The sequence below is a fragment of the Chanodichthys erythropterus genome, chromosome 2, assembly GCF_024489055.1.
Source record: "Chanodichthys erythropterus isolate Z2021 chromosome 2, ASM2448905v1, whole genome shotgun sequence".
NCBI lineage: Eukaryota > Metazoa > Chordata > Actinopteri > Cypriniformes > Xenocyprididae > Chanodichthys > Chanodichthys erythropterus.
Window position 1 is genome coordinate 30180757 of NC_090222.1, and position 12366 is coordinate 30193122.

Below are 12366 nucleotides of genomic sequence, written 5' to 3' on the forward strand. Positions count from 1 at the left end.
TCAGACGTCTGTCCGAAATCTGTTTCGTGAGGTACCTTTGTATGCAAACGCTGCCTGCAGAGTTATTGCCTATAAGGCAGCGAGGCAACAAATCAGCTGCCAAAGTTTTCGAACGCATCCAATGGGCTAGCCAATGCACAAAACCAATGTACAAGCGTCACACGGAATGATTTCCCGCGTCTCGCCAGAAGATGGCGTCTGCAGAACTTCCAGTGCACTCAGTGTCCGAATTCACTCATTTGTTTTTCTTCAATCATTCAGTGGGCTACATTAGAGGATTTGTAAATTTGATGTGTCTGGCTTCCGGTGTCATTCGCTTCCAGTTATATTTAGCTGTACAAAACAACTCTTTATGATGCTTCATATTGCAAACTGGTATTTCTTACCATATTATTTTATTGTATTGTCTTAATTATAAACAGGCTGGTTTGTAGCGCAAACAATTTTACAGTTTAATGCACTTTGATATTCTTCTCGTTGTTTCCTAGCAGCTAATAAATTAGAAGTTTCGCATAGGCTATTTACAGAAATATCTTACATCTGCGTTGAAAAATAAGGTGGATAGGTGGCTGTAGGCTATTTCGGATACAACATTTTGATCCTGAATGAATCAGTGTTTTTGAACAAATAGTTTTAATAAAAGATTCAGTTTTTGAAAAGTCACTCGGCCAATAAATTCCATGGTATTACAAATAACCAGAATCACCAATACATTTATAGCAATAGGCTACACATATTGTATGGATTATTTATCCAGAATTTTACCTCAGCCTGTCAGTGGGTGGTAGGCTAACTAAATTTATTTCTGTCCAGTCTATGAATAAAGGTGGGAACCAGAAATGTGTCAGACAGCTCTTTAAATACAAAGAGTGGGGAAAACATCATAGCCTATCGAAAAAGGCCTTGAGGCAGTCCTGAGCTATTCTTTTACAATGTGACATATCTAATCTTTACATGCTGCCACAAGCCCAACTTTGTTTAACATTTTCACAAACAACAGGAACTGGAACTATACCCAGTCACCACATAACCACAACAGTGTTTCTTAATTTTACCCCCCAATGCTTTAATTCGAGCAGTTAATCACTGTAAACATTATTAGAACTTCTCATTTCATTTCTTCTGTCTGCAATATTTGTGTTTCATTTTGTGTGGTTTTATTACCAGTGTTTGCTTGACCAAAAGCCACCATTAATAACTGCGTTCTGTGTGCTTAAACAATGACAGTTCATTAACGAAGGTACATGCATGGCATGGAATACAACACGAAAAATATTATTACACACACAGTGGTTATTCATAAAGTCCTTGAACAAGAGGATATATTAGCATGGCAAGCTCTTTGGAGTAGCGAAAATTGAAATAGCTACAGACCTAAAAGAAAATCCCATTTTAAAATTTGGCTTTCTCTAGGGGCTCTTCAAAGTAAATGGCCTGCAGCAGGAAATTCTCCAAAAGGGTCACACATTTCACATTTTCATCATATAGATAATGGGCTTTCATAAAAGAGAGAATAATAAAAGCTATAAATGCCTCCTGTTCTCTTGCAGTGAGCCCTGCACCTCTAATTCACAGAAACTCCCTTTTGCCCCAGCATTGTTTACTTAGAAATGGTCCCACACATCAAAAACTCTTAATTTGCTGCATAAATATTTTGGTTCAAAATCCCATGAGCTGCAATTTAAAATAAGGAACACTGATGTGTGAAAATAATATTTCAAGTCTCAAGGTTCTCACCTACTAAGGTGGTTGTTAACAGTCATGGTTATTTTCTCATTTAAATGGCTTGCAGTTTCCTTACATGTCTCCACACTCAAATTATTTATGCTCTGACCAAACACTTCCAAAAGGTTTTGATGTTTGCTGGCCAATTATAAACTGCTCTGGCATCTATGTGGCACTATACACATGGAAAAAAACAAATGTTTTGGATCCGGCATGAGTGAACATGACTTTCTGGCTGTTGATTTCTTGCTCGTCTCTGACCATAACCTTCTAAAATTGGATAAAAGAGTAATATCTATAATAGGAAACAGCAAAAACAAGACAATTTGAAGCAGGAATTTTGTTCTTTTTTTTTTCCTGTTTGTGTTCTTCAGCTGTTATTGCGTGATTTAACATCACAGAAACATGCGGTCATGTTACAATGAATGTAATTTGTGTCCGACTCTCAAAGCTTGTATTTCAGATAAGATAGGGAAGACCGGGGCTAGTTGTCACACAGATCATTTCTCTAGCAGTAGTTTAGTATGTTAATTCAATGTGAATTACATTCTCCAAATTAAAATTCTGATATATTCACCACACCAGCATAATTTCAGACAAGTATGACTAATGAAGATAGATGTGAACCTAAAGCCTGAATTATGTTCTCAAGACAACTGTATTTTTCATAAATGGTTGGGTGTGCGTTTTACAGTATTCATTGGCCAGAACAATGGTTTGATATAAGTTTGATATATTATGTATTCAAAGTTTTATAGTAATATTAACTAAAAATTATGACAGCTCCATTCTCCCCTGCCAGACTTGAAATTGCACAAACCTCTGTTGAAAACCACATTGTTATTCCTCCAAATAATCACACGATGTCGCTAAATACAAACTATAAACTCAACTATAAGAGCTATAAATTCTGAGCAGTTTTAATTACGCCAGTGAAGTGAGTTTGAGCAAGATATTGAAGTCGTGCTCGGGCTGGTTTCAGGCCAGTTTCGTTTCTAATGATCGTGTTGATTCTGTTCGTCTTATGTCACATAGCTGAATGAATCACACTCTAATTCCTTGTTCTGAATTGGTCCAGTCAGTGAATCTGTCATTTATCTCTGCGGATTCCACATCACACGCTAGATAGCTATTCATTAAAAAGCTCAGTGTTCCAGTAAATTCGAATTATTTATATGCAGCGTTCAAAACTTCATTGATCGCCACTGTAATTCTTCACGTTTATATATAGCCTAAAGCGGTTAATTGGAAGACTAGGACTCATTCCAGTAGCAATGAATGCGTTGTAGGCTATAGCACATTGTCTTTTTGACCAAAACAAACGGTTATTTGTCTTATAATATTAATCTTACCCCGCCCATTGGGTGTGCGCTATTCATTGTCAAATCCGATTGGTTGTAGCTGTGCCCAAGAAAAACCGGCCCTTCTACATTTTCACCTTTCATTCAGAGTATTGTATCAGATTGAGTGTGCATGTGAGTACTAGTATGTAAAACACAACGATTCCAGCAAACACTGGAGTTGAGAAAAGACATAACTCGTAGGTGAGAGCCTGCGCGCTCATGTTATTCTAATTCCTATCTAAGGAAGAGGAATTAACAGAGAGATCGGAATAACACACATGATGGCATTTTCTTCTTTTTGGAAGTATTGCGCTGCCCTTTCTCTCCTACTGCTCCTGTCTTATTCGTATACAGGTAAGAAATATGATTTATTCAGCCTATAAACACTTTGAAAGTTTACTTGCCAGATGTTTCACTAAAGAGAACTATTTATGTTGGCATAGCGAGATGTAGCCTATAGAATCGCTATATGGATCGCCTACAATATATGCTATAGGTTTAGCGCATTGACTGCATTAGACATTGTAGAAATCATGTTGTTAGCTTGCATTTATACGAAAGTGAAATTAAAACTGTTTCTCCTAAAGTTCTTCTTGTTCCCGTTTTCGCGTTACATTTCTTGCAGGCTAATTATCGTTTTTTATTTTGGTCAGTAGCTACTTTGCGTCACTCACCTGCACCTCTGCTGACTCCGTTTGCTCTAGTAATAAAGTGTGTTCGCTCAATAGCAACACGCATATGTGGCAATTCATTTTGAGATGCATTTCTAACCATAGGTGCGTTCATTCTTCGTTGACGCTCGCGCGCATCATTGTTTAGATATTGTGCACTATGCTTTGTTCTTTCATTTACCGATGTCCTTTGAGCTGTACGTATAGCCATTGCGACAGTCAGTACAAAAGCGCAGTTACCTTAAGCGAATAGGCTATGTCATAGTCGATCGCGCTTTTCGGAGGTCCCGTTCTGGCTTCCTCTGCGCATGGGTTACTGTCCCAAATCAGTCTCAAATACAAGCCTGTCAGAGCAAATCCCAACACGGGCCGCGTATTTCATGCTTGCCATCGCATGATAAGTGCATCTGCTGTTGTCTTGGGATTTGGATTACACGAGCATCTTGAAGATACTAGCTGGCCGTTTAATTCTTCACTTCAAGCTGTGCCATCTGTTTGAAAGATGAGCCTCAAATTAATAATTATTAAGCAAGAGCGAAAATAGCATGGAAAGGAAAGAAAATGCGTTTACACTTTATTAGGTGTCTTTTACATGTGCCTTGGGCCGCATCCGTTCTGATATAAAGTCCATTAGCACGATTGTGAGTTTTATGGACAACCAATTAATAACTTATTTGCAGATTAAAAAAAAATGGTAAGTTAGTTCTGATCCGCGAATGAAAATAAAACATGCATCCACTAAGCAACGCAAAGACTAAATAAATGCAGGTCTGGAATATCTTAAAGGATTAGTTCACTTCAGAATTCAAATTTCCTGAAAATTTACTCACCCCCATGTCATCCAAGATGTTTATGTCTTTCTTTCTTCAGTCGAAAGGTTTTTGAGGAAAACAATACAGGATTTTTCTCCATATAGTGGGGTACAATGGGTTGAAGGTCCAAATTGCAGTTTCAAAGCAGCTTCAAAGGGCTCTACACGATCCCAGATGAGGAATAAGGGTCTTACCTAGAGAAACGCTTGGTCATTTTCTAAAAAAAATGTAAAAAATATATACTTTTTAAAACACAAATGCTCGTCTAACGCGTAAACGATCATCGCGTAAACGATTGGCCCTCTGGCTTGTCAATCACTGCCATGACGTTCCTTGTGAGAGACGAGCACGTAGTAACTTTCCACACTCCACAGGCACCGCATGCAATGTTTTTGTCAGGAGACAGGAGTAACAACTGCAGATTATGAGTTACCTGCGGTGAGTCCGACATAATGAATCCACTAACACGACACAGTGAATGCTGGTGGTAAAGACTCGTGTTCCTATACTCGTGCACGAGTTTTGGGAGGCGTTCCCTCGAAATGAGCTGTGAAGGAGGGGGGTTGCTCTTACGCATGTGATAATTTCAAAAACTCGCCAACAGTCTTTGGTTTCTCAGTCGACGAAAAGATCCTCTGTATCACCTTTAAAAAGTTTATAAATTTTAAAGCTGCGTTGAAACTGCAATTTGGACCTTCAACCCGTTGTACACCAGTGAAGTCCACTATGGAGAAAAATCCTGGAATGTTTTCCTCAAAAACCTTTCGACTGAAGAAAGAAAGACATAAACATCTTGGATGACATGGGGTGTGAGTAAATTTTCAGGGAATTTGAATTGTGAAGTGAACTAATCTCCAGGTTTAACTCCAGATTTTCCTGTTCACTAGGGAGAGAAACCCACTCCAAAATCATGGAGAAAAGTGAAAACAAAAACTCTCTGAATTTTAAAAATATAATTTTCTACAATTCATACAAATCATGATACATATTTTCATAGCAATTACAAGCACAGTAGTGTAATGTACAGAATATGTACATTTTAATACAGTCTGGCAGTGGTGTAGCAATATGAGCCCTGGGCCAATAAGCAAAAAGCAAATAAAATTAAAGGCTTCCTCAATTGAAATCGCATGAAGACCCTGCAGACCCTGCGGCAGGTACATACACAGTAAAGACAGTCAAACAGGGCCAAAAAAGCCAAAAGATATAGTGCCTCAATTGAGTTCCACTTCATGTTTTCAATTTTATGAAAACAATACTATGTATCTATTTGAAATTCAAAAGCAATTCCTTTGTTGAAATTCTTGTGGTCTGTGTTACTGCCAGGTTGTCCAGGTTTTCCAATTTTTCTGTTCTTTGCAAGTCTTGCTGTATGTGGCTATGGCATACATTTGAATAAAAAGAAATGTTTAGAATTGTAATTTGGAGGGCATTTTTTGTTTGCATTTATGGGTATGTGCATGTACTCATTGTTCAAATGGAAGGGTGTCTCCTCATTTGAGCCTTGGAGGTCAAGAGGGAGCTATGGATATGACTGTCATTAATCTTTCCAGTGACAAGAGGTAAAAGAGGAGAGAAAAAAGGGGGTTGGGGAGGGAAAGAAGGAGGGATAAAACTGATTATAACACTTCTTCATCATGTAAATCAATAGAGACTTTTGATACCAGGTTGACATATCCTGGAACAGTTAGTTAATTAGAGATGTAGCAAGAGGAAAAATGGAGGAGAGAGAACAGAGAGGAAGTGTTTGAGATGATCTTTGTACCTACTGAATCAGACTAAAAAATATAGAAATACAAAATGAAGATGGGATGGAAAAGTAGAAGACAGCCAGGGAAACATATGGAGTGACAAGGATAATAGAAAGAAAGAGCCTTGAACCTGTAAGGAACCACTCTATCTTAGACAGAGAGAAAAGAAAGATATAGAATAGTGTGTGTGTGTGTGTGTGTGTGTGTGTGTGTGTGTGTGTGTGTGTGAAATCGCCCCTTCCCCCAGCACAACAAATACAGAATGTACTAGGCTCAGTGGCTGTGTGTGTCCCTTGGGCACAGGCCTGCAGACTCATGTTGTGTTCTCCATCTGAGCCCCTCTTTCTGTTTTTGCCACTCTCACATTGTCTTTCCCTCTCTTTCTCTCTCTCTCTCTCTCTCTCTCTTTATGCCCTTTTTTGCAATGTTGTGCTACTGACACACACATGCACACACGCAATAAACGGCCACAACTGCGCCAGCCGCATTCTGCATGCCGCATTCAATGTCCGTCCCCTCTCATCACTGGCCCTGCACAGTTAATCATCTCTATTTGTTTATTCGATGGCAAGCAATATGAGAGTCATTCGTTTGAATCTGTTTTCATCATTTTTTGGGACTCTGTCAATGTTGCTTCTGCTGGAGGGCCAAATTGCCTCCTAATTGGAAAAAGTATAAAAATAGCAGCACAGTTTAAAAGAATTTGTATGGATTTTTCTTTTTTCTTCAAGTAAAATGCAATTACATATTGTAGTTATAATAGTAGCCTTATTATATAGTTTGACATGACTAGTCATGTGGATAAAAGTTGAAAAAAAAACAGCCTTTGTTTTAGTATATCCGTAGGTCCGTACTGCAACTAAAATGGTTTCAACTGTTTCAAATAATAAATATGTATTTCAGCAAATTAAAATCTAATTAGGAAAACTTTGTGTGCATCCATATGCAGTTTTGGCAGTGTTTCTTGAATGCAGCAATGAACAGCGTGTCATGATGTTCGATTTGTGACCAAATTACTCTTATGTACTGGTTCTTTTTAATGAGTCTGTCAAAAAGATTCACAAAACTCGCTTGTGAGTTAGTGGTTTGAATCAGCCCAAGTGAAATAAAAAGTACACTTCCATAATGTGCTCTATTTGTGTGCCACTTGTAGTACACTATGGGTTCAAGTGTACTACAAGTGGTAATTAAATACATTTTTTTAAAAGCACATTTTAGTTGGTGTCTCAAAATAGCACAGAGTACACTTAGATGTTCTTTAGATTATCTCAAGAAGTACTAAAGAAGAATTTTTAGTATAATAAGTACAAAATTAGTGTGCGAAAATAGAGCACTTTAAGTACATTATTTTTTCACTTAAGGGACCCTCTCAAAACCGTGATTCATTTTTCCAGTTATGTCTGATTTGAAATTCTTGGAGAACCATTGTTTGTAATGTAAGGTATATGTTTGTTGGGAAAAATGTCATTCTAAGAAACATTCAAATATTTGAAAAAAATATTATTAGTCATAGTTTGCAACATTGAGGTCCAATTATAATGTTGAACTGACTGTAGGGAAAACTTTGGAGTTAAACTGTAATGTGGGTGACCTGTTGGGACCATAATAAACACAATATCTGATTTTTTTTTTTAAATGGGCATACAGTACATGTTCTTACAAAATATTTACAACATATGACACAAAAAGTAAGGATCAAATCGGAATTAAAGATGCCATCGAATTGAAAATTGAATTTACCTCGGCATAGTTGAATAACAAGAGTTCAGTACATGGAAAAGACATACAGTGAGTCTCAAACACCATTGTTTCCTCCTTCTTATATAAATCTCATTTGTTTAAAAGACCTCCGAAGAACAGGCGAACCTCAACATAACACCGACTGTTACATAACAGTCGGGGTGTACGCCTCCAATTTTTGCATATGCCAGCCCATGTTCCCAACATTATGAAAGACATTAGACAAGGGCAGCCAGTATTAACATCTGGATGTGCACAGCTGAATCATCAGACTAGGTAAGCAAGCAAGGAAAACAGCGAAAAATGGCAGATGGAGCAATAATAACTGACATGATCCATGATATCATGATATTTTTAGTGATATTTGTAAATTGTCTTTCTAAATGTTTCGTTAGCATGTTGCTAATGTACTGTTAAATGTGGTTAAACTTACCATCGTTTATTACTGTATTCACGGAGACAAGAGCCGTCGCTATTTTCATTTTTAAACACTTGCATTCTGTATAATTCATAAACAAATCTTCATTTGTTATAAATCTCTCCAACAGTGTAGCATTAGCCGTTAGCCACGGAGCATAGCCTCAAACTTATTCAGAATCAAATTAAAACATCCAAATAAATACCATACTTACGCGATAAGACATGCTGCATGACGAACACTTTTTAAAGATCCCTTTTGAGGGTTATATTAGCTCTGTGAACTTTGTTTATGCAATGATAGAGTCGAGAGTTCTGGGGGGGCGGAGAGCGCGAGCAATTAAAGGGGCAGTAGCCCTGAATCAGCGCATTTCTAATTATGCCCCAAAATAGGCAGTTAAAAAAATAATTTAAACAAATCTATGGGGTATTTTGAGCTGAAACTTCACAGACAAATTCAGGGGACACCTTAGACTTATATTACATCTTGTAAAAAAAACGTTCAATGGCACCTTTAAACTAAACTTTATTTAAGTAATTTGGCTTTGAAATATTTCATTTCACATGCTCCCTAGTCATTTTTAGTCTGGTGCCCTGTATATATGGGGCATGGAAATCAAGTGTGTCTTTTGTTTTGAATGTTTGATTTCCTAGTCTTATTCATATGTAAAATTGGTGCATTTTGCAGGGTAGGCACTATAGGATTAGCAGCACATGTAGGGCAGACATTGGTATTTTAACTTGACACTTTGTTCTGTAATGCTATAAGGAAGCCTTTATCTTAAGCCAAGGTTTATCCTTTGATTCCAGTGTATGGTTGTGTAATTCCCCAGTAAAAAAAAAATGTTGACATTTAATTACATTGGAAGCCCTCCTACCAGTATGTTAAAAACAGACACGTTGTAAAGCCTTCAGGTACTCGCTTCCTATTTTTACTTCAATTTCACAGCGAACACTGAACCCAGGCTCACAATAGACAAAAAAAGACAACATATACAGGTAGAGCTGGTGATAGACTGTTATAGCTACCTGGCTTTCTCTTATCACTGTAATAGATTAGACATTTTACAGCCCTATATAAACAGATGTTCCTTTTAGGGATCATGTTGTTACTTAACACAGAAGATAGAAAAGGGAATAAGAGTCATAGGTGTGCTGAAACTCGTGAACGCCTTCAATTGGAAGGCGAAGAAATGAACACTGGGAGGAATAGACCTATTTCAAACCGTTTCAATGGAGGGCTGGATTCATCATTGTGTTTTATGGTGTCGTTACACGGGATGGGTTTGTCGCAGGTGGTGTGTCTCGGTAACTGTATTTCACCGTAATTATCTTCAATCTGATTCAACTGATTAGACACTCCTTTAATTTTCTTGTTCGCTGTCATCGCCTGCCTGCCTGCGGTCACTCAGACACAATATTTTACGTCTAATTTCAGAGCTTACATGCTGAAGAGGAGGTTATTGGAAGACTGTGTGTGGATTTTAAATGACAGAAATGATGAATCAGACGCTTGTGGTCAAGTTAACTACAAACGTTATTGAGCAAGGCCAGCATACAGCTGTAATGAACCCGAAACTCTTCCATCTCTTGCAAAAGAATGTCTGTGATATTATTCTAATGAAACGCACTCAGAAAGGTGTGCCCATTAAACAAGCTTATTTTTCAGGGTTATCACTCTCAAGCTGTTTCTGCGGCTCGCTTTGATTAAATTCAGGCACATTCATTGTGGGAATTTAAGCACTTGCTCTCTGATAAGTATGTGAATTATTGAAATATGCCTGTTCGTACTGGACCAGATTCTGTCTGTGTCACTTGTGAGAAGGCAAAACCTCGCCAGACACGAGTTGTCAATAATTCAGACTTGGGTTGTGAAGTGCAGACTGATTCAGATCTAATTTTTCTTCCTCTTGTCCTGCGAGATGTCTGAGTAGCAGATTTGCTGTCTGGTGCCTGACTATGTCTTTCTCAGCTTGAAGAATAAGACTTCAGAATAGCAATGCATTGTTTCAGCATGGAGAATTAGACTGCAAATAGCAATGTATTATTTCTCAGTGTCTTTATCTCACAGCTTGAGAGCCAGATATAAATTTATCAATCTTAAATGACCTTTTTTCCTAGAGACTACTAATATAAATTGAGTTTTAAAGGGGCTCTATGTAGGAATGACACCCAGTGGTGGAAATAGGTGTACTGCAGTCCAAATTCAAAATATTGTTTGCCCCGCCCCCTCCTTCAAAAACACGGGTTGCAAGCTTGAGGACATGCAACAAGAGCGAGCGAGACTTACACAGTGGATTCATCTGTTTTTTAAAATGCTGTTGTTCATAGAGATTTTTAGATGGATGCAGATGCAGGTAGAATCTGCAGATCTCTGTTGGCTGCAATACGCTGTGTTTTCCGCCAACTGGCAATCTGTGATGTTGAAATACTATTGGATATACTGGCAACACATGGTTTCGCACAGACCAAAACAAAGACAGACATTCCGACACAGAATGCACATTTCAAAGTAGAATGTCTGGCTGTAGCTTTGTTTTTCTGAAAAAACAAGTAGGTGAATTTAGCATGTTTCCTAAATATTTGCAAACATATTGGGGTATTTTTATGCTTTATTAAAGTGAAAACCTTACGTATAGCTCATTTAATAGTATTTTGGCAAGAGATGGGAAACAATGCATTAATCAAGGGGGTTTCAAACCTTTTAATACCTAGGACCTCAAATATGAAAATGAATTACCCCCTTCCCAAAGTAAAATACAAAAAAAAAAAGACAGGGATGTATACTGTGAAATTTGTGTGTGAGAAAAAACTGAAATGTTAAAGACAGCATGTTGTGTCAGAAATTAAAGAAGCTAATTTTAATTGCCTTTTATATCAACATTTTACTAAAGCCAAAGCAAAATTATTAAAATTATTATCTAAAAAATATATACTTTCTTTATGGCCTTTCAAACATTTGGATCCAGCATTAAAAATAAATAAATAAATAAATAAATATATATATATATATATATATATATATATATATATATATATATATATAATTTTTTTTTTTTTTCCTGCTATTAACTTTAATACATATTTTAACATTTTAACTTTGACAGCCCTGAATATATATTTAAATAACATTTTAACTTTGACAGCCCTATATATATTTAGGTCTGCCAAAGTTAAAATGTTATTTAAATATGTTAAAAATGAAACACATTCATTGAAATCATGATATTAATTGTAATTTTTTTTTTGTCCTAGGCTTTTTCAAACCACAAATAGCATTTTTTAACACAAAAAGCATCTGCACAATTTAAAATCAATTTAATTTGTTTTGTTTTTTTAAAGAATGCTTACATCTGCTTCAACAAAGTGGGCACATAGATGCTGTCAGCCTAATAAAGTAAACTTTTTATTCAATTATTTTATTTTAGAAACATGTTGTCTTACATAAACGACAATTCCTTTTTTTTCCTCACAGTATAAATCGGTCTTTATACATTTTGGGAAGGGGATTTCTCACAATGGGATCATAATTGTTTATCATTGGTATTAAAATATATTAAAAAAACTGGTTTAGACAACCATTTGACTTGTCAGTTTTGAAAGTATGTAGTTTTACTCATCCCTCATTTTGGAAATACCCTAAAATCATGAGCTAAATCCTTTCAGTTCTGTTCTTATTTACACCAAGAATATCTTCATTTGGAATTTTATCTAGAGAGACATGTGAGAAACAGAGTTGCTAATATAAAGAGAGAGAGAGATAGAGAGAAAAAACAAAACAAAGATGAGGCTCTGAGACATGAAAAGAGAGGTGGAGGTGGGAGAGAGCCAGACTTAAGTGGATGTTGTGGTTGATTGCCACATTCCTCCGTATAGGGGACAGTGTTGCCATGACTTTGCAAACTCT

At 36.8% G+C, this 12366-nt stretch overlaps 1 protein-coding gene across 1 annotated transcript in view; it reads left to right on the plus strand.

Annotated features, from left to right (window-relative positions):
- The first annotated feature begins 3188 nt into the window (after nucleotides 1–3188).
- cadm4 (cell adhesion molecule 4) overlaps nucleotides 3189–12366 on the plus strand; it is a 166450-nt gene continuing 157272 nt past the window's right edge. The window contains exon 1 of the mRNA XM_067395729.1: nucleotides 3189–3422. Within this exon, the coding sequence (XP_067251830.1) occupies nucleotides 3347–3422 (76 nt within the window). The 5' untranslated portion in view covers nucleotides 3189–3346. The remainder of the gene's footprint in view (nucleotides 3423–12366) is intronic.